Below are 24,927 nucleotides of genomic sequence, written 5' to 3'. Positions count from 1 at the left end.
TTATTTTAATAACTTTCTAATTCTAACTCTCTTATAATCTAATTTGTTTCCTAATTTATTTTTAGAATTTTTGTTTAGAAACTAACCTTCCTATTTTGTAGGCCTTTAAGATAGAAATTTCTAATTCGGTAAGCTCCTTCCCTATTTTCTATTTTTCAGTTCTCTTTTAATAATTTACTTTCTAGTTTAGGTCTTTCCTAATTTATTTTAGAAAATTTCCACTTTCTTTTAGGAATTCCTTCTTTTAGAAATTAATTTACTGTTATTTTTCTTTTAAAGGATCGTTCTTCTCTTTTTAGAATCTAACTTATTTTGTTTTATTTTGCAGGTCCTTAACTTAGGGGCTTCAATTTGGTAATTTCCTTCCAACTCTCCCTCTCTTCCTTTTTAGATTTTCTTTTCCTTTCTTAGGATTAGGATTTGAATTTAATTGAGGGCTGCGAGTGTTTCATGCCCAAGTGGGCCCGTGACAACACTCGACGTCTCTTGACTGAAGGAGGATTGGTTGAGGGGTTGACTATCCATCGCAGGACTAGACACCACTCGAAATCCCCTGAGTTAAGTGAAGTTATGGCTGAAGACCAACCTCCTCTACTTCTACCTAGGGTGGAGGATACCCAAGATGAGAATGAGGTGCAACAGGCACCCCCGCCTCGTACTTTACAAGATTATCTACAATCGGTAGGAGTGAGTATGCCCTCATGCATGATTTTCCCTGAAAAAACAGGACAAATGGACATCAAGCCAGGAGTTATCCAACTCCTTCCCAAATTCCATGAACTTGAATCAGAGAGTCCATATTTACATTTGAAAGAGTTCGATGAGATTATAGCTACATTATGTTTTCCTAATGTATCTGAGGATACAATTAGGCTGAAACTCTTTCCTTTTTCCTTAAAAGAGAAAGCTAAGACGTGGTTACATTCACTGCGTTCTACATCCATTGGCACATGGAACGACATGCAGAGGGAATTTATAAAAAAATTCTTCCCAGATCATAAAATGATTACCCTCAGAAAAGCAATCATGAACTTTGCCCAAAAGGAAGAGGAAACATTCTTCCAATGTTGGGAAAGGTTCAAAGATTTGGTCAGTTCATGCCCACAACACGGATTTGAAACGTGGCGCATTACAAATTTTTTCTATGATGGACTGACATCTTCCATGCGCCAAATGGTCGAGACAATGTGTAATGGAGAGTTCATTAATAAAGATGTCGACGAGGTATGGGACTACCTCGACAGTTTGGCTGAAAAAACACAATCTTGGGACTATTACCCAAAGTCGAACATCACGTCTAGGCCGACTCAATTAAAAGAGAAAGGTGGATTATATCTCTTGAAAGAAGAGGATGATCTCAAGTGTAAAGTGACTACGCTCATAAGGAAAGTTAAGGCCATGGAAGGAAAGAATGAAAAGGTTAATGAAACTGTTTGCGGCATATGTGATTGCAACATTCATACAACTGAAAACTGTCCTACAATACCTGCCTTTCGAGGAGTGTTGAATGAACAAGCCAATGCCGTAAATAATTATCAAAGACCTTTTACTGGACCTAACTCCAATACATACAACCTTGGCTGGAAAAATCATCCAAACTTTAGTTGGAGGAATGGACAGACGGCTACTCCTCCATGTTTCTTCAATCAAAATCCAAATCAAGTGAAACCTCAAGAGGAACCGGTTCAAAATCTCATACAAGAGCTGGCTCAGGCAATATGGGGAATTACAGATTTTATGCAAAAGATAGATTCTCGTATGACAGTTATAGAAAATGGGATGCTTCCTGCACAACCTCTCCCCAATCCTAAACCGCAGTATGAGATTAATGATCCCAGCTCTTCAAATCAGATGGGGCATGCTAAATCCATCACCACTCTTAGGAGTGGGAAGATCATTGATAAAACTCTTCCGGTTAGGCCTGAAAAGCCTCAAGAACCAGAAGAGGACAACAATGATGGATCCAGTGATGCCCCACAAAAAGTAGAACCGGAACTTCTAGAGAAGCCAGTTGCTCCGTTCCCCCAACGGTTGGTTTCACCAAAACCTCTTTCTAACTCTCAGGATATCCTAGAGGTGTTGAAACAAGTAAAAGTCAACATTCCTCTACTTGATGTCGTGAAACAGATTCCTTCATATGCCAAATTTCTGAAAGACTTATGCACGATCAAAAGACGGAAAATTATTCAAAAGAAAATCTTCTTGACTGAGAAGGTGAGTGCCATCCTGAAGTAAGACGTGCCGCAGAAATTCAAGGATCCCGGTAGCCCAACCATATCATGTGTAATCGGGAACCATCGAATTGATCACGCACTTCTTGACTTAGGAGCGAGCGTCAATCTGATTCCCTACTCAGTATACAAATAGTCAGGTTTGGGTGAATTAAAACCCACCCTAACCACACTACAACTTGCTGATCGCTCTATTCGTGTACCAAGAGGGATAATTGAAGATGTGTTAGTCCAGGTCGATAGATTTTACTACCCTGTAGATTTTATCATCCTAGACACCGAACCCATCAATAACATGAGCACTCAGATTCCCGTCATTCTTGGTCACCCATTCCTTGCCACGTCAAATGCAATTATCAATTGCAGGAATGGTATCATGACTATGTCTTTTGGAAATTTGACATTGGAGTCAAACATTTTTTTCAATAACGGCAACAACTCAGAGGATGATGACGATTTTCACGACATTAACATGATTGACACTTTCATAGAAGATAGGACACTGTTTACCTTATCCTCTGATCATCTAGAGACGTGCTTGGCCCACTCCCATGATTTTGATGATGACATGATTAGGGAGACGTGCGCCTTGCTTGATACTGCACCGGTACTTGAAGTTAACTGGTGGAGGCCACAATTTGAAGAATTGCCACAAACCGATGTAGTACCTCTACCGTCTAACCTCAAGTCGCCGAAGCTTGACCTAAAACCTTTGCCCTCTGATTTGAAATATGCCTATTTAGGTCAAGATGAGACATACCCGGTGGTAATCTCTGCCCACCTAGAGAAAGAACAGGAGAGTATGCTCATATCTACTCTCATTGAGCATAAAGGAGCCCTATGATGGACGATAGCGGACCTCAAGGGAATCGATCCCTCGATTTGTACTCACCGCATATATCTTGAGGATAATGCAAAAATCGCTCGGCAACCACAACGTAGACTAAATCCAAATATGAAGGAAGTGGTTAAAGCCGAGGTTCTCAAACTATTGGACGTGGGTATTATATACCCTATATCTGATGTCAATGGGTGAGTCTAACTCAAGTGGTCCCTAAGAAGTCCGGAATCACCATCGTAGCCAATGCTAATAATGAACTCGTGCCAACTAGAGTCACTACTGGTTGGAGAATGTGCATTGACTACAGGAAATTGAATACCGTCACGAGGAAAGACCACTTTCCTTTACCATTCATTGATCAGATCCTGAAAAGGTTAGCTGGCCATTCTTATTACAGTTTCCTTGACGGGTATTTGAGCTACAATCAGATAGAGATAGCCCCTGAAGACCAGGAAAAGACCACATTTACATGTCCCTACGGCACCTTTGCCTATCGAATAATGCCATTCGGAATATGTAATGCCCCTGCCACTTTTCAGCGATGTATGCTTAGTATTTTTTCTGACATGGTAGGGCAATATCTAGAGGTCTTCATGGACGACTTCTCTGTTTATAGTCCATCTTTCAGCAAATGCTTGGAAAGTCTTAAATGTGTGTTGAAAAGATGTGAAGAAAAGAACTTGGTACTTAATTGGGAGAAGTGTCATTTCATGGTTCAGAAGGGAATTGTCCTTGGGCATATCATCTCATCCAAAGGAATCGAGGTAGATAAGGCAAAAATCGATCTTATCTCTAACCTACCTCCACCCAAGAACATCAGAGACGTGCGATCCTTCTTAGGACACGTAGGATTTTACAGGCGATTCATAAAGGACTTTAGTCTCCTCTCTCGTCCTTTATGTAATCTTCTTCAAAAGGATGCTCCGTACGAGTGGACTGAGCAATGCCAGGAAGCTTTCACCAAGCTTAAGGGCACGTTAACCACTGCACCTATCATGCAGCCACCCGACTGGAGCCTTCCTTTTGAGCTTATGTGCGACGCTTCTGATTATGCTCTTGGAGCGGTCCTAGGCCAGAGAAAAGATAAGAGGCCCTACGTCATTCATTACGCAAGTAGAACTTTAAATTCTGCCCAGGTAAACTACTCGACTACGGAAAAGGAACTCTTAGCTGTAGTGTTCGCCTTGGACAAATTTAGGTCCTACTTGATCGGATCCAAGATCATTATCTACACAGATCATGCGGCACTTAAGTATCTTCTTTCTAAGAATGATTCTAAGCCCCATTTGATACGATGGATCCTTCTACTCCAAGAATTTGATTTAGAAATTAAAGATAAAAAGGGAGTAGAGAACGTAGTGGCCGATCACCTTTCTCGCCTTAATACCTCTGATTCCCTTGAGGCGACCCATATCAATGACATGTTCCCTGATGAACAACTGTTCAGAGTCTCCCATTCACCTTGGTTTGCTGATATTGGTAATTATCTTACTACAGGTGCCATACCGACACAGTGGACTGCGCAAGATAAGAAGAAATTTTTCACCGAGGTGCGCAACTTTTTCTGAGATGATCCTTATTTATTAAATATTGCCCAGACCAAATTTTAAGGAGATGTGTACCAGACGATGAGCATCAGAGCGTCATCTCCTTCTGTCACTCACAGGCCTGTGGTGGTCACTTTTCTGCTAAAAAGACCACGGCCAAGATTCTGCAGTGTGGCTTTTACTGGCCCACTATGTTTAGGGACACTCATGAGTTTTGTAAAGCTTGTGAGCGTTGTCAGAAATTGGGAGCATTGTCCCGTCGAAATATGATGCCTTTGAATCCCATCCTTATCATTGAAGCATTTGATTGCTGGGGCATCGATTTCATGAGACCATTCCCCCAATCGTTTGGAAATCTGTATATTTTGCTCGCCATGGATTATGTCACTAAATGGGTTGAAGCGATTCCGTGTCGAACTAATGACCATCGCACGGTCATTAAATTCCTAAAAGAAAACATCCTTTCTCGATTCGGAATGCCTTAAGCCATCATTAGTGATGGGGGCTCACACTTTTGTAATAGACCATTCGAGAGCTTAAAGAAGAAATACGGTATCTCTTATAAGGTGAGCACCCCGTATCACCCACAGACAAGTGGGCAAGCTGAGATTTCTAATAGGAAAATTAAACACATTTTGGAGAAAACGGTTAACCCTGACGGTAAGGATTGGTCAATCCGATTGACCGATGCCTTATGGGCATACCGCACTGCCTTTAAAACCCCTATTGGAATGTCTCCCTTTAGACTTATCTATGGGAAAGCTTGTCACTTGCCTGTGGAGCTGGAACATAAAGCGTACTGGGCGATCAAAAATCTTAATTTCAATCTGGACAACGCCGGCTCGCTACGCAAACTTCAATTGAATGAACTGGAGGAAATCCAGAATGATGCGTACGATAATTCGAGAATTTACAAGGACAAGATGAAAGCATTTCATGACCAACACATTTTGCGAAAATCATTCACGCCTGGTCAGAAGGTCCTTTTATACAATTCTCGATTACATCTCTTTCTGGGTAAGCTTCGATCTCGTTGGACCGGCCCTTACATTATTGTTACTGATTTTTCGCATGGGGCCGTTGAGATAAGAGATCACGACAATGGCAAGGAGTTTAAAGTCAATGGATATCGATTGAAACCATTTGTCGAGAAATTTGATTCAGAGGACATGTCCATGCCTCTGACTGATCCTGTTTACCAGGATTGATCTCCTAGTCTGATGGAGGTATAGGTAGGTTTATCGCTTTCATAGGACTAGTGTTGTTGTTTTATTTGTCTGGCTGAAGACGGTAAACTTAGCGCTCCTGGGAGGCAACCCAATTCATCACTTCATTTTGTTTTTATCATTAGTTAGTTCAATGTTTGTGGGTAACATTACTGCAAACCCTCACGAGACTACAACTCGTCCACTAGGGGTAACCTAGGGGTTTAAAGGCTTGTTGCATACGCTAAATGCAATCGAGAGCACCTACGAAAGTGGTGTAGGTAGGATTTCATTTTTGTTATTTTTATTTTATTTTTGTTGGTTTCTCTCTTGTGCTAACCCGCTCTTACGTAGATATCCTTGGAAAGCCTCTTGATTCTTTCGTCCAGGTACTATCTTTCCATCACTCCTATTTTTTTGTTGTCTCATGTGCATTGCATGTCTATTTCTTTTACATTGAGGACAACGTAGATTTTTGGTTGGGGGTGGGAGATTAGATTTCCTAATCAATGTTTTCTTGGTCTTGATCAAAAGTTGTGAAAATTTTTAATTTTTCAGGATTTCTGATGAAGTCGAAGTGATTTTGACAGGCCATCTCGGGCACTTAGAATTTCAAGATGCGTGATGTTAGTACTTCATGACTCTTGGATTCAGTTATCTGTTAAATTTCACAGCTAAGTTTGAATTAGTAATCCATTATTAGAATTTGTAAACATTAATTGAGTCATGAATTCACAGGACACATCTCGCTTGCATATTAAGGTTTTAGTTCGATATTAAAGGATTAACTTGGTAATCACTAAACATGAAAGGAACCAACTTGAGAAATTGAATGGATTGGGCGAACAGTCTTTACCATAGGTTTGCTCCCTATAGGTGAGGATTCGATTCCCCATGAATGATATGTGAAAAAGTTGGGTGTACAGTCTTTACCTTAGGTTTGCTCCCTATAGGTGAGGATCTGATCCCTCTTCTTGGCGTTACTTCTAATGAAAAAATCAAAAATTAAAAGAATAAAAAGATAATGTGTAAGCCAAGTTGGGTTATCGTGAATTCTCTTATTTGTTACCAATGATATCCTTAAATATCGAGGTGAATCTTAATGTTGACAAGTCGAGATTAGACTATACAGCCATGGAATTCAATATTTAGAATCGTTCAAATTAATGGATTAATATCTGAGCTTGATTATGAAGTACCGTGAGCTTGATTCCAGGAGAAAAGTAATGCCAACATTCATGAATCTTAGAATTCGAGTATCTGAATTGTTTTTCATAAATCTCTTGAGTTTATAGAAATTGTCCTGTAATTCTCAATTTATTTTTCGCATACCTTGCTCGGGACTAGCAAGATGCTGGTTGGGGGTTGTGTTGAGGGTCAAATATTGAATATCAGACCCTGTTATTGCCTGGATTTTCAAACATAGTATTGTTTAACGGCCTGATTTAATCATGTTTGTGATGCAGGGCGTATTCACGAGCTTGGACTGGAAAAGGGTACTAAAAGCATGGATTTAATAGTCTAAAGTCACCAAGGCAAGCGACGGACCCTAGGAGACCAAGATCGACAGATTTGCACGCCAGGGATCCAAGAAAATCGAGGAATTGAAGCTCAAGTGGCCTGAAAAGTGTCCAGAATGCAAGATCATAGGGTTCCCACCATCTGATCAGTTCGAAACTCCATACGTGGCTTGAGGACCATAAATTAACCGTACACGTCAAATTTCATCTGTTCAGTACCTATGAAAGTGGCCCAACGCTCAGATCAGCCCATAAACCATTGATTTTGGGCCCACCTGAGATCTGGATATGCCTAAAATTTGGTCTCAACGCCTTAAATTATGAGAAGAACCAAATGGACGGAGCGGATTTATTACATGTATCAAGGTGGGACCCATTTTTGTGAGAGAAAGTACACACTACATGTGCACGAGAAGTGCACCGGACGGAGAGTCCGGTCCAACCACGGACTGACCTGAAGTCCGTTTGTTTAAAAGAAACAGCGTCCGACGCTGATTCGACGGACGATCTCTGTGGGCCCCACTCGCTCTTAATCTCGATGATTCGACCCGTTCACATGCCTTATAAGATGGCCAAGACCAACGCCTAGATGTCTTTTTGGCCACTATACACGTGTCTTCATGATCACAGCCGTTAATCGCAGGATGGATGGCGGAGTAGAAGATCTTATGTACCCCATTGATTTCACTCCAAAAATGTACCTTCCTGACTGAAATTTCGAGGGGAAACCAGTAGACGGCGTGGATTTCCCAAAACGAAAGCTATGTGGGCCCCACCATCAGCCAGCGCAAGTGCGTAATGCACTCTGTTTCGCGATCGGATGCCGTCCGATTTTCACGGCGAGTTGTGCGCTCGTGGGGGCGATCGGACGGCTGATCTGAGCCGTTCATCATGAAGGACTGCCAAAAATCTCCCAGAGGACGTTGTCCTTTTGGAAGGAAAGCAAAGAAGAAGAAGGGTGGAGTGCATCGTCTATAGCCCTGCGTAAACAAAGGCGCAGCAGGAGGCCTTGCGTAAACAAACTTGCGGACGATTCACCGTCAGAAAGCCTTATTAAAAAGGGAATCAGCATCCACGGCGGGGAGGAGGAACAAGTTTTAGAGAAAAAATGGAGAGAAAGGGAGCGCTGAAGACGTTGGCTACTGGCACATTGGCTGCTGGACGTTGGCTGCTGAACGTGGAGTTGCTCTTGGGCTGGACGTCTGGGTTGGCTTTGAAGAAAGGAAGAAACGTGAAGACGTGGCTGGAGAGTTGCTGGCATGTGAGGCTGGATCTTTCTTCTTTCCTTCTTGTGCTCTTCTGTTCCCTTTTATTTTTATTTCTATTTGTTTTGTTTAGCCCATTCATGTGTGGCTAAACCTCTTAGCTAGGGCTAAGAGGTGAAGCCTGTAGCGAGATGGGAGATTCTATTCTATGCTTTTAATGTAAATTCATGGACTGAATTTGGTTTTTAGGAATATGGAAGGAATGTCTTTAGTCTTTAATGGTCTGTTGTGACTGAAATTACAACGGGTCTACAATAGCTTTAAATATTTCCTTTTTTCCTTTTTTTTATGTTATGAAGTCAGGAAGCCCTGTTGTTCATCATTGTTCCATGGGCATGGTCGAATGGCGGTATCCTTCCTAACTTTTATGCATTGATGATTGGTTGGTAATTAGTTTAATTCTGTTGTTTGCTCTGTCTCCTGGGCATGGTTTGATGATGGAATCCATTCTAATTCATATACCTTTCATCTCTTGAAAACCAGATCAAGTAAGTTCAGTTTGAATTCCATAATCCTTGATGCAGGCATAAGATCTCCCTGATCCCTACAAGTGGATCCTCTGAATCCCTAGTTTCCTTCCTCTGAATTCCTTAAAGTTTTAGATAATTATTCCATAATTATTTCTTAAATTCTATTTGATTTAGATCACATCTTAGTCTGGTTCTAGTTCTACTTGGTTTCAGATAACGTACAGGTATCAGTCCCTGTGGATTCGACCTCGGTCTTACCGAGTTTATTACTACATCACAACCCTATACTTGGGGAGTGAACAGTAGCCTTGATTCCCAATCAACTCTTGTATATAACACCCATGATCGACTTATCAGCTTTTTTCTCCTTGATCCTTTGTCGCCTTCCTTGGTAAGAAATTGCCTTCCCTTAACTTGCTTAGAGACAGATTAGTCGCTAATCTAGTATTTGGATCTGATTGGTGCTGGGTTCCTCTAGCACCAGAGATTTCTGAGAGCAAATCCCTATCTAATTGTTCAGCAATAGAGACCTCGGGAGCCACCATTGCCTCTATATTTGACACTCCTTCCTGGTTGCCTCCCATAGCCTCCGCAGCAAAGAACGAGGATAAATCAACAGATAATTCTAATTCTCAGCGAGATTGGATGGAGACCTGCCGTTAATCTACGTTGGGGCGATTGTTGAGAAGTCCCTCCTCACGAGAATAGACGGCTCTGGCAGAAACCTTCCCTGTGTGGAACATATTGTCAAGATCCTTTCTAGCCTCTTGCATTGTTATGGTGGGCGAAGTGACCAATTCTTTCGTTCATCCTGGGAGCTGTCACTATCAAAACCATTCTTATCAGAGGTCATATGCACAATTTTTATAAGGGAATTCCCCGCTGATCTCGACTTCCCATACATAGTGTTCCTTCTTGCATAACGTAGGAAAATGCCTGATACTTGCAATGGCATTTGCATTTGCGTGGCTGAGCGGTCTGATCTCATCTTCGATTTGGGGCAAGTTAACAGCTTGAGCTGGCTATCAACTGGTCTACCTCGCTCTTGGAGTGGGACATTTTCTCGAGCATTAGAAATCTCCAGTTGGGCAACTTTATTTGCCACTTGCTGCGTGATTTCCGGCATTGACTGCCCGTATTCCTTGATAACTAGCCCCTGTTCCACATTCTCTCCTTCTGGTCTCCTCACTGTTTGTTGCTCATGAGGCCTTTGGAAATTCGTCAGTACCCATTCTTTAGTACTGGCTGGTTACTAGTTGCTGAGATACCTGACTCGTAGCCTGACCCCCTAATATCTCCTTGTGTTCCAACAACATATATATCGGGAACTCTTTATCCAACACTTTCAGGTTGAGGACTCTGTTCAGCTCCATCCCTAGATGAAGCCTTACTTTGATACAAGCAAAAACTTGGAATAACCCAAGTCTAGCGTTGGCATCCACCTGTAGAACACGCCCAAAATATTTTCCCAGATTTAGAATGATTGACTCTAGCTAGGCGTGGGATGGAATCCCAAACAGTTTGATCGAGTTTCCCTCTTCCTCTGCTACCACATTAATGGACCAAGGGGAGATAGACTCCAGACCCATTTTCTCATGGAGGGTCACATCCTCCTAGAACAATGCATAATCCTCTTTTCTTTTAAATATCATCAAGAAGCTCCTCTTGGATATCCTTGAAACATCAATAGCTACAACAACAAATGAGGAGTCCCTAATAACATCTATTAAGCTCAAAATGGAGGAGGATGGATTTTTTACCTTAGCTACCAACCCTAGTTGGAGGTCTTGGAGCTTCTTTTCCACCGCGTTCTGATCCGCCACTGTGGTGCAATCGTTATCATCATACTAAACGCCCCTTCTTCTGGTTCGCTGAACTTTTAGAACCTTCGCAAACGATCGGCCCGTATTTCCCTCAGGGTCAGCACAATGGTCCAAAGGTTGCTACGATGACTCCCCTGTTCGATTCGATTTTAGCGAAAACTCCTCTGGTGGCTTCTTTCTCCGCTTGGCCCAACTGACTATGATTATTCTACCATCGACTCATCTCTCATTCATCAGCCCTATTGTAGCTCTCGCATCCCGCTCATATAGGTACCGGACGAAAGCATATCCCCATGGTTTCAGGGAGCCAGGGCAAGAGGGGATGTAGACATCTAGGATCCTTCTGTATTTGTTGAAGATGCCCCATAAATCTACCGAGGTGGTGTCGAAGGAAATGTTATCGATGAACAAGTTAAAATCCGACGTAGATGGGCGAGCCACTCTGCCCTTTGCATTAGGGGTCTTCTAATCAGTTGTTCAAATCGCGCTAGATTTTTTTTAGGATGGATGGATATGCGCAACGGAGCCCTAACTTTCCTTCACTAGGAGGGAGATCTCCCCCTCATGGGCATGAGGAACACCAAGATGCCCTAGTTTTTCGCTCTAGATCTCCCCCTCGCTAGGAACCTCACTTTGGGAGCTGCTTTGTAGTAGCTTGCTATGCTTTTTGTTTATTACTTTGTGAGTCGAAGTGAGCTTACCTCGAGTCAAGTCTGCTCCCAACCCAACACAACTCGCACCCGACTTGACCCAACAACTCGACCCAATCGTCACCTGACTTAGCCTAGCCACCTGACCCAACTCCCAAATCAAATATTCAATCAATAATATATATATATATATATATATATATATATATATAATATTTAAATTTTTTTAATTTTAAATATAATGTATTATATATAATATAATATATATTCGAGTCGAGCTAAGCTCAAGCTCGAGCTTTAAGCCGAGCTAAGTTTGAGTCGAGTCGAGTCAAGATCCACTATGATCGAACTTGAGTTGTTTTCAAAATGAGCTGGGTCATTTGAAGCTTAGCTCGCCTCAAGTCATCGTTCGAGCTAAGTCAAGTCGAGTTAGATCGAGCAGAGCCGAGCGAGATTTTCGAGCTAGCTTGGCTCGTGTATAGCCCTAATCAGTAACAACATCTGAAAAATAGCTTGTCCAAATGGGAAAATGCAATGAAGGGGATCCAATACAAACGTTTCTATGTTCAACCTTACCTACATATCGACATGTGGGCCCCATTGTATGTTTTTGTGACATCTGATCCATCCATAACATGCGCCACCTCATGTTCTCCCCGGCCCATCTGAGTTTTGGAATGACCCGAATCAGATGCACCTCCTAATCGATTAGATGGAACATTAAAAAAACAATTGTCCCCCAAACAACCTAGAAAGTTTTTAATGGTGGGCGTCCTTGTCTTAACCATTCCCTATTGTGTAGCCCACCTAAGTCTAAGATCAGACTAGTTTTAGAGCTCCAAGGAGAAAAATTGGATGTGCAATCGATGGATAGATTAGATGTTTTAGTCCAATATTATGGTGGACCACACATCAATTTGTACGTTAAGCTTAATATAGAAATGTTTGAATTGCACATGTCTAGCCTCAAGATGAAAGAGAAAACAAACGTGTATTGACTAGGGCTGAAAGTTGGGTGGGTTGAACCCAACTCACCTGATATTGGATTGGGCTTGGGCAGGATGTGTCGAGTCCGATCTCAGGCTTGGGCTATATAAACACCAACCCGATAAAACTTGGGTCGAGCTCGGGCTAAGGTCTTGGGTTGCCTGACCTAACCTGAACCTGATCAATATATAAGTTACTTATGAATTATAATTGAGTTGTGGATTGTATGTGTTGAAGACATAGGAAATTCCGGTGTTGTTGGGTCTCATTGGTCCACATCATTTCCGATGACTCAAGCTAATAAGAAATACCAGATTTCTCTCTCCCAAATAGATTGTGTGTTACACAACACGACTTTTAAATGAGTAGTTGTCCTATATTTTTGCTTGTTTGTTTAGAATAAATGAAGTTCTTTATGATAAATAACTACATATATAATTAATAAAACATAAATATATAAAAAAATGTGTATTAAAATATAATAAACTAATGCAATCATTAAAATATTAGCATGTAGTCACCCGACCAACTCAACCGAACCTGCTTGGGTTGGGCTTGGGTTGAGAATTCCCAACCCGAGGTTGGGTTGGGTTAGGGTTGAGGTACAAGAACCTTGGGTTGGGCTAGGGTTAAGCACCAACCCGACCCAACCCGCCTGACTTTCAGCACTAGTATTGACTCCAACCTGAGGTGAAAATAGGAGGCTAAGCTCATGGCTTTAGGAAAAGTCAAAATTCAATGTGGCCCACTGACATATACATAGAAACTTCTTTTGAATCATACCAAGCAATACTCCTCTCCTCTATATATTACCACCAAACGTAGGATAGAATCTCCATACACATATTTCCAAGACATATAGAGCACATACAACATAATTGTATATACACACTTTTTTTTTGTTCATCGAGATTGAGAAAAGGAACATCCTGCCATCTTCTAATAGCACCTAGCCGTTGGATCAAATCATAGGAACTGTGTTATGTGTAAATTACGGATGTGCTTGATTTTTATGTCCCAATTCTAAATTATGATGTAGCATTTAATGCTTAGAGAGGATTTCATATAATCGTCATGGTTGCTTGTAAACTCAAGGGTGAGCATCTCTCTCCCGACTCTTTCCTCTTGTATGGCTCACCCGAATCACAAGTTAGCATGATCTTTTGTTCATGAGCTCAACTAGGGATTATATAATTAATGGTGGGGGTATATTTTTTTGGGATTTGGTCTGCGGAATCACAAGAACACCAAGCAATCATAAGAAACACAAAGATTTAACATGGAAAACCCTTTCAGGAAAAAAATCACAGCACAAAGCGACAAAATTCCACTATGAAAAGCACAGATTACAAAGATAGAGGACTTACCTGGCTTGAGAAATCCTCAAATCTCTCCTTTTCTCTACCCCTTGAAACCCTATAACCCTTTTAAAAACCCTAGAATGCCTTAAAATTCCCTTGAAATACCTCCTAGTTTCATATACAACCCTTTATATAGCTTTAGAAACAAGTAGAACTGGAATAGGTAACAAATTCCATAAATCTCGTGTTTCCACAGAAAATCTGCATAAAACCTTTGATGACATCGAACTACCTTCGATGTCATCAAAAAATGACAAAAACGGTCCAGCAACCGGGGCTGAAAATCTCGAAAAAACTTGATGCCATCGACCGGCTCCAATGTCATCGAACTAGCTTTGATGACATCGAAGCTGGTTCGATGTCATCGAACAGTGAAGAAACGGATTTAAGACAGCCGTTATCAACAATCTCCACAATGTCTTCAATCTTTAAACGTGTGGCTTCTTGTCCTCTTCTCTTATCTCTGTATTGCATTATAGTTTCATGAACACTTCTCGTGCACACTCCGTCCTTCTATTACGCCATCACCAAACCCAGAGAAGTTGCACAGAACTTGAAATTCTCTATAGAAATGACCTTGGTGAGAATGCCTGCTGGATTCATGCTGGTTTGAATCTTTCCAGTGTTACGCCTCATTCCACAAGCACCTGTCGGATAAAATGGTTACGAACATTAACATGTTTAGTACGTGAGTGATAAATAGAATTTTTAGGCAAATTGATATCACTCTCGCTATCACAGTTAACCGGCACGACCTCTTACGAAAGTCCTAACTGATTTATCATGCTTCTGAGCCAAACACCTTCTTTAAACGCTTCCTTTACTACCATATATTCTACTTCTGTTGTGGAAAGAGTTACCACAAATTGAAGTTTCGATATTCAATTAATTGCTCCACCTGCTAGTACAAACGAGTATCCTAAAGTTAAATTTCTGGAATTCACACTGCCATCGTAGTTTAAATCCACATACCCTACCAACTTTGCTCATGTCTTCTCAAAAGTTAAGACGTAGTCTTTCATACCTCAAATGTATCGAAGTAGTCATTTCACCGCTTCCCAATGTTGCTTGCTTAGATTTGACATGTATCTGCTCACAACACCGACTGCCTGTGAAATATCTGGTCTTGTACAGATCATAACATACATTAAATTTCCAATTACATTCGAATAAGGCACGTGATACATAACCTGCTTTTCCTCATTTGATTTAGGAATTGTTCTGAGGAAACCTTGAAGTGAGCCGCGTGGGGAACGCTTACTGGCTTTGTCTGGTCCATCCCATAGTTAATCAACACCTTTTCAAGGTATTCTGCCTATGATAACCAAAGTATGCTCCTCTTCCTGTCATTAAGAATATATATGCCGAGAACCCTTTTTTCAGCCCCGGATCTTTCATCTCGAATGTCCCTGATAACTGAGTCTTCAGTACGTTGATTTCAAATATATTATGACTGGCGATCAACATATCATCAACATACAATATTAGGATAATGAATATTCCATCACTCAGTGTCTTGTAATAGATATAGTGATCGTATTCACTCCGAGTAAATTTTTGACTCAACATGAAATAATCAAATTTTTTATACTACTACTTAGGCGACTATTTCAAGCCGTACAATGACCACATTAACCTGCCAAATTTTTTCTCTACCCCCTTTAATTTCATAGTCATCTAGTTGCTTTATGTAGATCTATTCTTCTAACTCCCTGTGTAGGAATGCAGCCTTGACAACTATCTGTTCCAGCTTGAGATCGTGTTAAGCAACTAATGCCAACATGAATCTGATAGAAACCTGCTTAACCATCAGCGTAAATATCTCTATGAAGTCGATTCATTCTCTCTGAGCATAACCCTTCACTACCAATCTAGCTTCATATCTATAATATTTTATTTTGAATAACCACTTACATCCGATCGCATTTGGATCGTTATTCCGGCGATTTTAACCTCATTTTTGGGTAAGTCAATTAAACCCTAACCTGTTTTGAAACTTAAAATAGTTTAAGTGTTGATGTAGCTGATCTAATTCATGCCTTAGGTTACCTATTCACCGTTGACGAAGACTTATCATCTAAATCGAATCCGTTGCGCAATTTCTAGTTTAAGGTGCAGACTATATTCGTATAGGTTATGATTTTCAAACCTTTCAATGTTAGTTAATGATCTATTACTGACGTGGGTGCCATTTCACATGCCAAATACGATATCTGTTTCGTTTTACGTATATAGATAATCTATGTTGTAAGTAGTGTGATTCATGTGTTTGTTGAAATGTTTGTATACATTTGAAATTTGGCGTTGTGATTTCCATGATTAATTGTCATAGGAATATGATTGTTATTTATGCGACAACTCCTTGTTAAAAGGATTTGCCCTACTATGTAATACGGCTAACATATGTGATGTATATTGCCAAGTGTAGTCTAAGTGCTTGTGAAAATGCCTGAATAAGTTCATATTTAGTAAGGTGTGAATTATGAGGGAGTTGAGATATAAAATCCTAACTACTTCCTTATATGTACTATTTCCTTCATGAATTTCTTAGTCTAACTATCCATGTTAACTATGTGTGTGATTTCATTCATGCAAGTTGTTAATTTTACCGCCTTACTTATGAATGGATTCTTGTTATCTTGCATTTTATAATATGTTTGCTATTATGGTTGAATGTTTATGGGGCCACGTTATGGTCCAGGCAATCAGTAACAAGCTTTGAGTTCGTAGCTGAGGTCGCTTTCGTCACGTAGGACGTGTTTGACAAACCCGAGTCGTATTAGGGTTGTCAGCAATGGTTTGGCCACACGGAATGTTTGCGCACTTCATGTCGTTCAACTCAACGTGCGCTCGTGCTAGTCAAGCTCGTCAAGTAACCCGATTGTCCCGGTGGATGTTCACCATGTATGGACACTACTATTGAAATCTAGGGTACCAAACTTACCAGTGCAATCCCGTTAACCATGGTACCTCGATCGGCTAAGACTCATGAGCCGGGCATGGTGGTATGGGACATCGTAGTCGAGTTTTCAGCCTACGCTGGGGTGACGAGCCTCCCCGTAGTGACCAGTGAGCAATCCAGACTCGTGAGTCGATTATGGTGGTATAAGACACTATATTCGTACTGTCGGCCTACATTGTTTGGTGACGAGCCCTTTATAGTGACCTCGAGCATACCTTGATACTGCATTGAGGCGACGAGCCTTATTATAGCAACTAAGGTATGATTAGGCATGCATTGATTGGTTACGAGCCTTTTGCAGCAACCTAGAACCATAATATCGTATGAGATTGTCTAGGACTGACAACCCTAGAATGGATTACTGTTTGGGAATTGATATAAGGAAGGTACCTTAGCTTCTCAATCCTGCTATATGAAAAGGACTAATAACAACTTGGTAATCATGTTCATGCACCGCATTACATGTGCCTTGGCGTTGTGGAGCAATGCGGGAGGTTGTCATGCGTACCGTAAGATGATGATGCTGAGGGAGTGCAGGCGAGGGCATGCATCATTTCTACATACATCCTTGCATTAACAAGAGTAATTAGGACATGTTTGATTGTATTGTTTTATCATTACTGCTTGATTGAATTGATAACATGTTAACTTTTACTGTATAGTTCTACTGAGTTGATCGCTCACTCCCACGTTCTGGGACAGTGTTTAAACACCAACCAGATTGTCTTAGATGCAGATGATGATGCGACCCACGAGTTAGAGCAGGAGTATGAGGATGACGAGGAGGCGTTCTCCTTTATGCAAATCTCAGGAAGGTTCATGTGAGCCGTGTCCTGAGCTATGGGGATTCAGGGTTATTGTTGCAGTGGTTTATTTCATTTTGATACTTGTATTTTGAAACAAACACTTGTAAGTATGACCTGGCAGAGCATACATATCTCAGGGACTTATATATATATATATATATATATATATATATATATATATATATATATATATATATATATATATATATATATATATATATATATATATCTTGATCCGACTCGGTGCTTTTGATCAGGTTGGACTTCTTCCAGATCAGCTTAATCTACTTCATATTTTATGCACTAATATAGAAGACATACAGTCATCATTACATATGTTGCATAAGTGATGTTTTGAAACTCGGGAGCTGAGTTATGCTCGACCCCCGAATTTCAGGGCGTTATAACTGTCCCACTATTTTCTATGCTGGGGTCCACTGGAACTTTGGATTTAACTCGTTCTTTGGACATTGCCATAAAATGATCTCTCCAAATGGATGGAGGGTGTGGATATAAAACATACATCATGGTGAGGCCTAAAAATGAGAGGTATATAGATCTCAAGTGGACCACACCACATGAAAACAATAGTGATTGGATATCCATCATTAAAATCCTCCTAAGGCCTACTTTACTGTTTATTTGACATCCAATTTGTTTATTAGGTCATATAGGCCCCAACAGAGCTCTTTGTTGCCCAGCTCCTTTAGCCTGACCTCAACCAACCTGATGCTAGACTTGACCTTGGGCCTACTTTAATTTACATATTATATATCCATTTTGTGTGTCCCACTTGGATGAGGAGTCAGACCAAGTTTCATATGCATTAAAATTTCAAGTGGGCCCCACCAAGTGATTTTATATGTTTTAGGCATTTCTTCACATGATTTTAGATGGTATGGTACACCTTGAGGGGCTTCATGGGGCCCATTGAAATATTTGTATTTGATCTAAACCGCCCATCAATTCTGATATATAATTTCAGTGGATGACCCAAAAAATTATATAGATTAAAGGTCTAAGTGGACCACACCATAAGAAATAATAAAAAATAAATTTTTATCGTTAATATGTTATTTAGTTTTCAACCAAGCTAATATATATGTTTTCCCTTATTCCATGTCTGTATTAACTTATAAATAGGTTGGATCTCAAATAAACATCACAGCGGGCCCTAAGAAGGTTTCAATAGTGGGTATCACTATCCCACTCTTTTCTATGGTGGGTCCACTTGAACTTTGGATCTGCCCTGTCAGTCAGATGCACCATTCCATGGTGGGCCCCACAAAGCACCGACCACCAGCCATTGGCCGGTGTCAGAGGGAGTAGCCAATCTGTTCCCCACCATAGCAAATACATGTGATCTAATCTCTATGTTTCCTATCATATGGTCCACTTTAGCCTTCGATCTAGATGATTTTTGGTTTCATGTCCTATAATAATATTTTAAAATATATAGACGGCTTAGATAAGACACATATTTTTAGGCCCTATAGGGCCCCTTATACCCTAAGCATCCTGTGGGGCCCACTATAATTCATTCAATTTATCCACTCCATCCATCCATTTTAACATATAATTTTATTATGTAAGGTCAAAATTGAAGCCTACAAAAATCTGAAGTGGACCACATCATAGGAAATAGTATAAATTGAACGTCTACCATTAAAAAAATTTGGGAGGCCACTGAAGTTTTGGATCAAGTTGATATTTTAGTTTTCCCTTCATCCATGTATTTGTGATCTATTGAACAGCTTGGATGACAAATCACAATCACTGTAGGCCAATCTCGCTATTCTCACTATTTCTGTGGCATGGTCCACTTGAGCTTTAGATATACTTTAATTGTGGACTCAACCACTAAGGGCCTGTTTGGATGGGTGGATTAGAAGGGATTGAATGGTTTTAGGGTGGATGGCATGGATTTCAAGGTAATGATGGCGTTGTCAATGGATTGTCTTAAGATCCATGGAATTGCTATATTCCCTCGGATTGCTATATCAAGTCTGTTTGGCACACTTGGCCAATCTCGGGATTAAACCTTCCCATCCCTTCCAATCCCTCGAACCAAACATGTCCCAGGCAAATTTGACCGGATTAGGGTGGATTGGATGGGATTTAAAGGTAATGATGGTGTTGTTAGTAGATTGTCTTAAGATCCATGGGATTGGTATATATCCCAGGATCAGATCACCCAGTTTGTTTGGCACGCCTAGCCAATCTAGGGATTTAACTTCCAATCCCTTCCAATCTACCTATCCAAACAGGCCCTAAAATGATCTGGAAAAATGGATTGACGATGTGGATATCATAAACCGTGACTTTGGGCCACGAGCTTAAAAATAAAGTCAATCCATGAATTGGGTGGGCCACACCACATACTATAGTTGAGAGGGTTACCCTCCCATTAAAACATTCATAATCATTTATTGGGCCCACCTAGATGTGGTTCATAGATCCAGCCCATTCATTATATATGTGTGTCTCACTTAGATGAGGAGTCAGCCCATGTTTCACACACATCCAAAACTCATGTGGGCCTCACCAATTAAATGCTTTTATATGTTTTAGGGATGTCTTCACATAGTTTTAGATGCTATGGCTCACCTGAGTTTTGTATACTACTGATTTTTGGACTTAAATGGGACACATCAAATGCATGGTGTTGATGTTCTACATACATCATGGTGGGGCGCACACAGATTAACCTCATCGGAAGTTCCCATGAGGTGACTTTATAGTACCATTTCACTATTTAGATAACTCCTTCATGGGTGTTACTCTAACCGTGTATGGCCCACCTTGATATATTTTATGTACATGGACATCGTCCATATATTTTTCCATCATATATTTAGGATGTGATTTCGAATCATAAAAACTCAATAATCTCAGGTGGGTCATGAAATTGCTCTTATATTTTTCCATCATATATTTAGGATGTGATTTCGAATCATAAGAACTCAATAATCTCAGGTGCGTCATGAAATCGCTCTTATGATGATTTTTTCACCTTTGGATTTTGCTATTTTGATGAGGCTGTATGTTGAATTCTAGGGTTGTAGGGTTTGATTTTGTTTTTTTGTTAAAGATTGTTCGATTCTACTAGTGGTGTTTGGAAACTAACCTCTGATATTAATTTGATTCCATTTGGAAAAAAATTTGTCTGTGTCAATGTCTTGTGTTTATGAAAGTTCTAGGGTTTCTAGTGAGACTTATGTATTGTGTTTTACTGTTTTGGAGTCCTTGGAGCTAATATGTGGGGGCCAACTGTGGATGGGTGGAGAGCGGGGAATGCCTTTCATGGAACAATCTCTGCCACCTGATTGGTGGACTTGGTACGATTGGATGGATGTCGTTCATCTTTTTCTTTCTTTTTTTTTTTTGAGATTCCATTTGGCTTAAACTATATTCCAGTTCCTTTTTAATTAACAAGCAACTTAAACTATATCTAAGCTGTGCAAGTTTACATCTCATTGCTTTGGAGACGAGTTAATAGCCAAAAAATGATAACATGAGAATGGCCTATACTAATGTATGCATTTGGTACCAATTCTTAATGTTGGCAACTCACCCACCCTGCACCTAGCATACCTGTACCTCTCCAAAGGTCACATTGATTGGATGATCTTAACTGTCTGAAATTGTCGTTGGATTAATTTGGACCATTTTATCCTGAGGAACATTAACTTGTACCATTCTTTTTAAACATCTATATGCTTCAATCTCCTTTGGTCTGCACTCCTATTGTGTTGAAGGGCACATCTATTCTATTGGGTAGAACACTTATTTTAATATGACAATGATTGGATAATCTCAACCATCTGATATTACCGTTGAATTTAGACCATTTTCTTTTTTACCAAGGTATTGAGGAACTTTGATTTGCACTCCTCTTTCTTAAACGTGTATATTTTTTCTTAACCTCGAGTTAACACTCTTCTTCTTCTTTTTCTTTTTTCTTTTCACGTTTACATGTTTTTAATCCCACCCTGTGTAATGTAGGCCACATCCATTCAATTTGGTGTAGATCCCTTTTTTTTTTTCAATTTTTCTTGTCAAAATACAAAATCTAGTTTTCTTTTTTAAAAAATATATATATATTTTTTACATTTCTTCAATTTTTTCACAATTTTTTTTAATTTCTTTTTTTTTTTTTTTTCAAAATATCATTTTTTAATCTCACTTTTGTTATATAACTTTTTAATTTTTGTTGTCAAAATACAAACTCTAATTTTCTTTTTTTAAAAATATATATTGTTTTTTACAATTTGTCAATTTTTTCACAATTTTGTTTAATTTTTTAAATTTTCTTTTTCAAAATATCATTTTTTTTAAAATCTTGTTATATAACTTTTTAATTTTTCTTTTCAAAATACAAAATCTAGTTTTATATATATATATATATATATATATATATATATATATATATATATATATATATATATATATATATATATATATATATATATATATATTTATTTCATTTGAAGTCTTTGAGTAGATATTTTAAATTTTCTTTTTCAAAATATTATTTTTTAAATATCACTTTTGTTATATAACTTTTTAATTTTTCTTGTCAAAATACAAAATCTAGTTTTCTTTATTAAAATATATATTTTTTTACAATTTGTCAATTTTTTTCACAATTTTCTTCAATTTTTTAAATTTTCTTTTTCAAAATATCATTTTTTAAATATTGCTTTTGTTATACAACTTTTAAATTTTTCTTTTCAAAATACAAAATCTAGTTTTCTTTTTTAAAATATATACTTTTTTACAATTTGTCAATTTTTTTACAATTTTGTTTAATTTTTAAAATTTTCTTTTTCAAAATATCATTTTCTTATCGATTTTTTTTTTCAAAATTATTAACATTATTAAAAGTTCTTAATTTTTATTTCAAAATCTAGATTTTTATAAAATTACATTTTTTTTTTCCAAAATCTAAATTTTTTTTCTTAAACATTGTTAGTTATTTTTCTAAGCTTTTTAACTTTTTTTTTCGAAATTCATAATTTTTTTTGTTCCTAATTTTTGACTTGAGTATTAGAGACGGTTTAGAACTGTCTCTAATGCAGACGGTCTTTGACAGTCTCAAATAACCACAATAAGACTGTTAAGGACCATCTCTAATAGAGACAGTCTTTGACAGTTTTAAATAGAGACTGCTAAGGACCGTCCCTAATATAGGCTATTTTTGACTGCCTTAAAAAATCAGTAAAAGACGGCCGATGACCGTCTATAATTGAGATGGTCCATGACAGTGTCAGATTACTAATACAAGATGGCCAATGACCGTCTCTAATACGGACGGTCATTAACCGTCTCAAATGACCGCATATGAGATGGTCAAGACGGTCTCTAATAGAAACGGTCCTTAACAGTCTCCAAAGGGAGACAGCTAAGAACCGTCCTTAATACAGACTATTTTTCAGTCCCAGATTACAGGAAAAGACGGCCAACGACCATCTCTAATTGAGACGGTCCTTGACAGTCTCAAATTACCAGTAAGAGACAGCCAATAACAGTCTCTAATACGGACGGTCTTTGATCATCTCAAATGCCGGCATATAAGACGGTCAGAGACCGTCTCTTATTCCAGACAGTCAATGGCCGTCTTTTATCTGCAGTTAACGACGGTTTTTGACCGTTTTAAATGATTTGTGGACGTTCAAATTTTTATGACAATAATAATGACGGTTAAGGGTCGTATAAAAGTTTAGATAGTTTACGGCCATCTCTAAAGCGTCTTTAAACCAAGCAATTTTAGAGACGGTCCAGAACCATCTCTAAATCCGTCATTTTTTCTCATTTTTCACGTAGTGCGTAAGACTCCAAAGCCTATAAAACACACCTATGTCATCACCATTGTGTAGACCCACCATAAGACAGTTGTCAAAATCCCAGCCTGAAGTGTTGGATTCAGTGTGTGGCGAAACCAAGCTGGCAACTGTGTTTAGCAAACCTTCTAGGGCATGTTTGGTTGTGGGATAGTGGTATTGAATTGTATTAGATGAGATTAACATCGTTATTGTCCAATTATTGCATGTTTGGAAGTGCCATGGTATTTTAGCCATTTAATTCCATGTTTGGGATAAAATTCTTAGTGGACCATGGAATTAAATACCACTAAGATACCATGGAATTCCAATACCACTACGACAAACACCCCACTAAGATATGATGATCGTTCCATCAATTTCCGGATCTTGATTGCTGCAGCCTCATCGTTGATACCATGGGCGCCGCTGAAGAATCTCTTACCCACGATCATCATGATAAGCGTGTTGAATGTGAGCTCGAAGAGCCGTTGCTTCATCTCGACCTGAACTGGGGACCGTCCGTTATGGACCCACCGTCCATACAACTCCTTCATGCACATGCCAACCTCAGTGACTCGGACGTGCTTGAGCGACTCGAGCCGCCGGTTGCATAAGAGTTCAAGAGTAGCGATTTTGCGCATCTCACGCCAGTAGGCTCCATATGGGGAGAACCCAAACATGGCGTAGTTGTAGCTCATGTTATCACCTGACGCGCTCTTGGGGCGGGTTGCGAGGACCTTGTCGTTGGTAGTGAAACACTCCTTTGCAATCTCCCAACCGCTCACGATAAGTGTACGGCGTGTTCCGAGCCGTAGGATGAAGGCCGGGCCGTACTTCTCAGCCATTGATGCGAAGGTTCGGGTGAGTGGTTCAGGGCCAGCAAGTTGATGGAGGTGGCCAATGATGGGCCAGGCACCAGCTGGTTCAGGGGCTTTCTTTCCCTTGGAGACCTTGCTCTTGGGCTTTGCTAGCCATAGCTTGTATCAAAGAACTAAGGCAAGAAGGGCAGCAATGGCTTGGAATTGGAGAGGGAAATCCATGGAGTTATGGTAGGTTAGGTGGTGTTTTTGCTAGCTGTGAGCTATGCTTACTAAAATCTCATGTATTTATAGACCATTTGAGACTGTCATCTTTAACACACGTGACTGGAAATTCAACAATGATTTATATTTTAATATCGTTGGAACTTTCTGAGTTTTCGTGACTATGACTACGTAGTAACTTGGAATGGTCATAAATGCCTGCCTAGTACATGACCGTATGTATATACAAGTGGATGCTTGGTGTCCCACACACCACTGACTTCCGTGGTGTGTTGATGTCACCAAGTTCTGTGGGCCCACCATGATTTGTGTGTTACATCTAAACCATTCATTCAGTTTGTGAGATTATTTTAGGGTATATTTACCTATTCATTTTGTGAGATTATTTTAG

General features: G+C 39.6%; 1 protein-coding gene and 1 non-coding gene across 2 annotated transcripts; both read right to left on the bottom strand.

The window, feature by feature from the left end:
* Positions 1–1,008: 1,008 nt before the first annotated feature.
* Positions 1,009–1,115, bottom strand: LOC131219654 (small nucleolar RNA R71). The gene has a single exon (XR_009158301.1). It is a non-coding gene; the product is annotated as a small nucleolar RNA R71 (small nucleolar RNA).
* A 22,659-nt stretch (positions 1,116–23,774) lies between these two features.
* On the bottom strand, positions 23,775–24,576 carry LOC131219086 (xanthotoxin 5-hydroxylase CYP82C4-like). Its single transcript, XM_058214073.1, has one exon. It carries the CDS (start codon positions 24,336–24,338, stop codon positions 23,775–23,777), a length of 564 nt encoding a protein of 187 aa, XP_058070056.1. The 5' UTR covers positions 24,339–24,576.
* Between the last annotated feature and the right edge of the window lie 351 nt (positions 24,577–24,927).

The sequence above is a fragment of the Magnolia sinica genome, chromosome 11 (genome assembly GCF_029962835.1).
Source record: "Magnolia sinica isolate HGM2019 chromosome 11, MsV1, whole genome shotgun sequence".
Lineage (NCBI taxonomy): Eukaryota > Viridiplantae > Streptophyta > Magnoliopsida > Magnoliales > Magnoliaceae > Magnolia > Magnolia sinica.
The sequence above is the reverse complement of the archived record's forward strand: the minus strand, read 5'-3'. Positions and strand labels throughout refer to the sequence as shown.

Coding starts and splice junctions, on each gene's coding strand:
- LOC131219086 (XM_058214073.1), bottom strand. CDS start 24,338: ATGGCTGAGAAGTACGGCCCGGCCTTCATCCTACGGCTCGGAACACGC.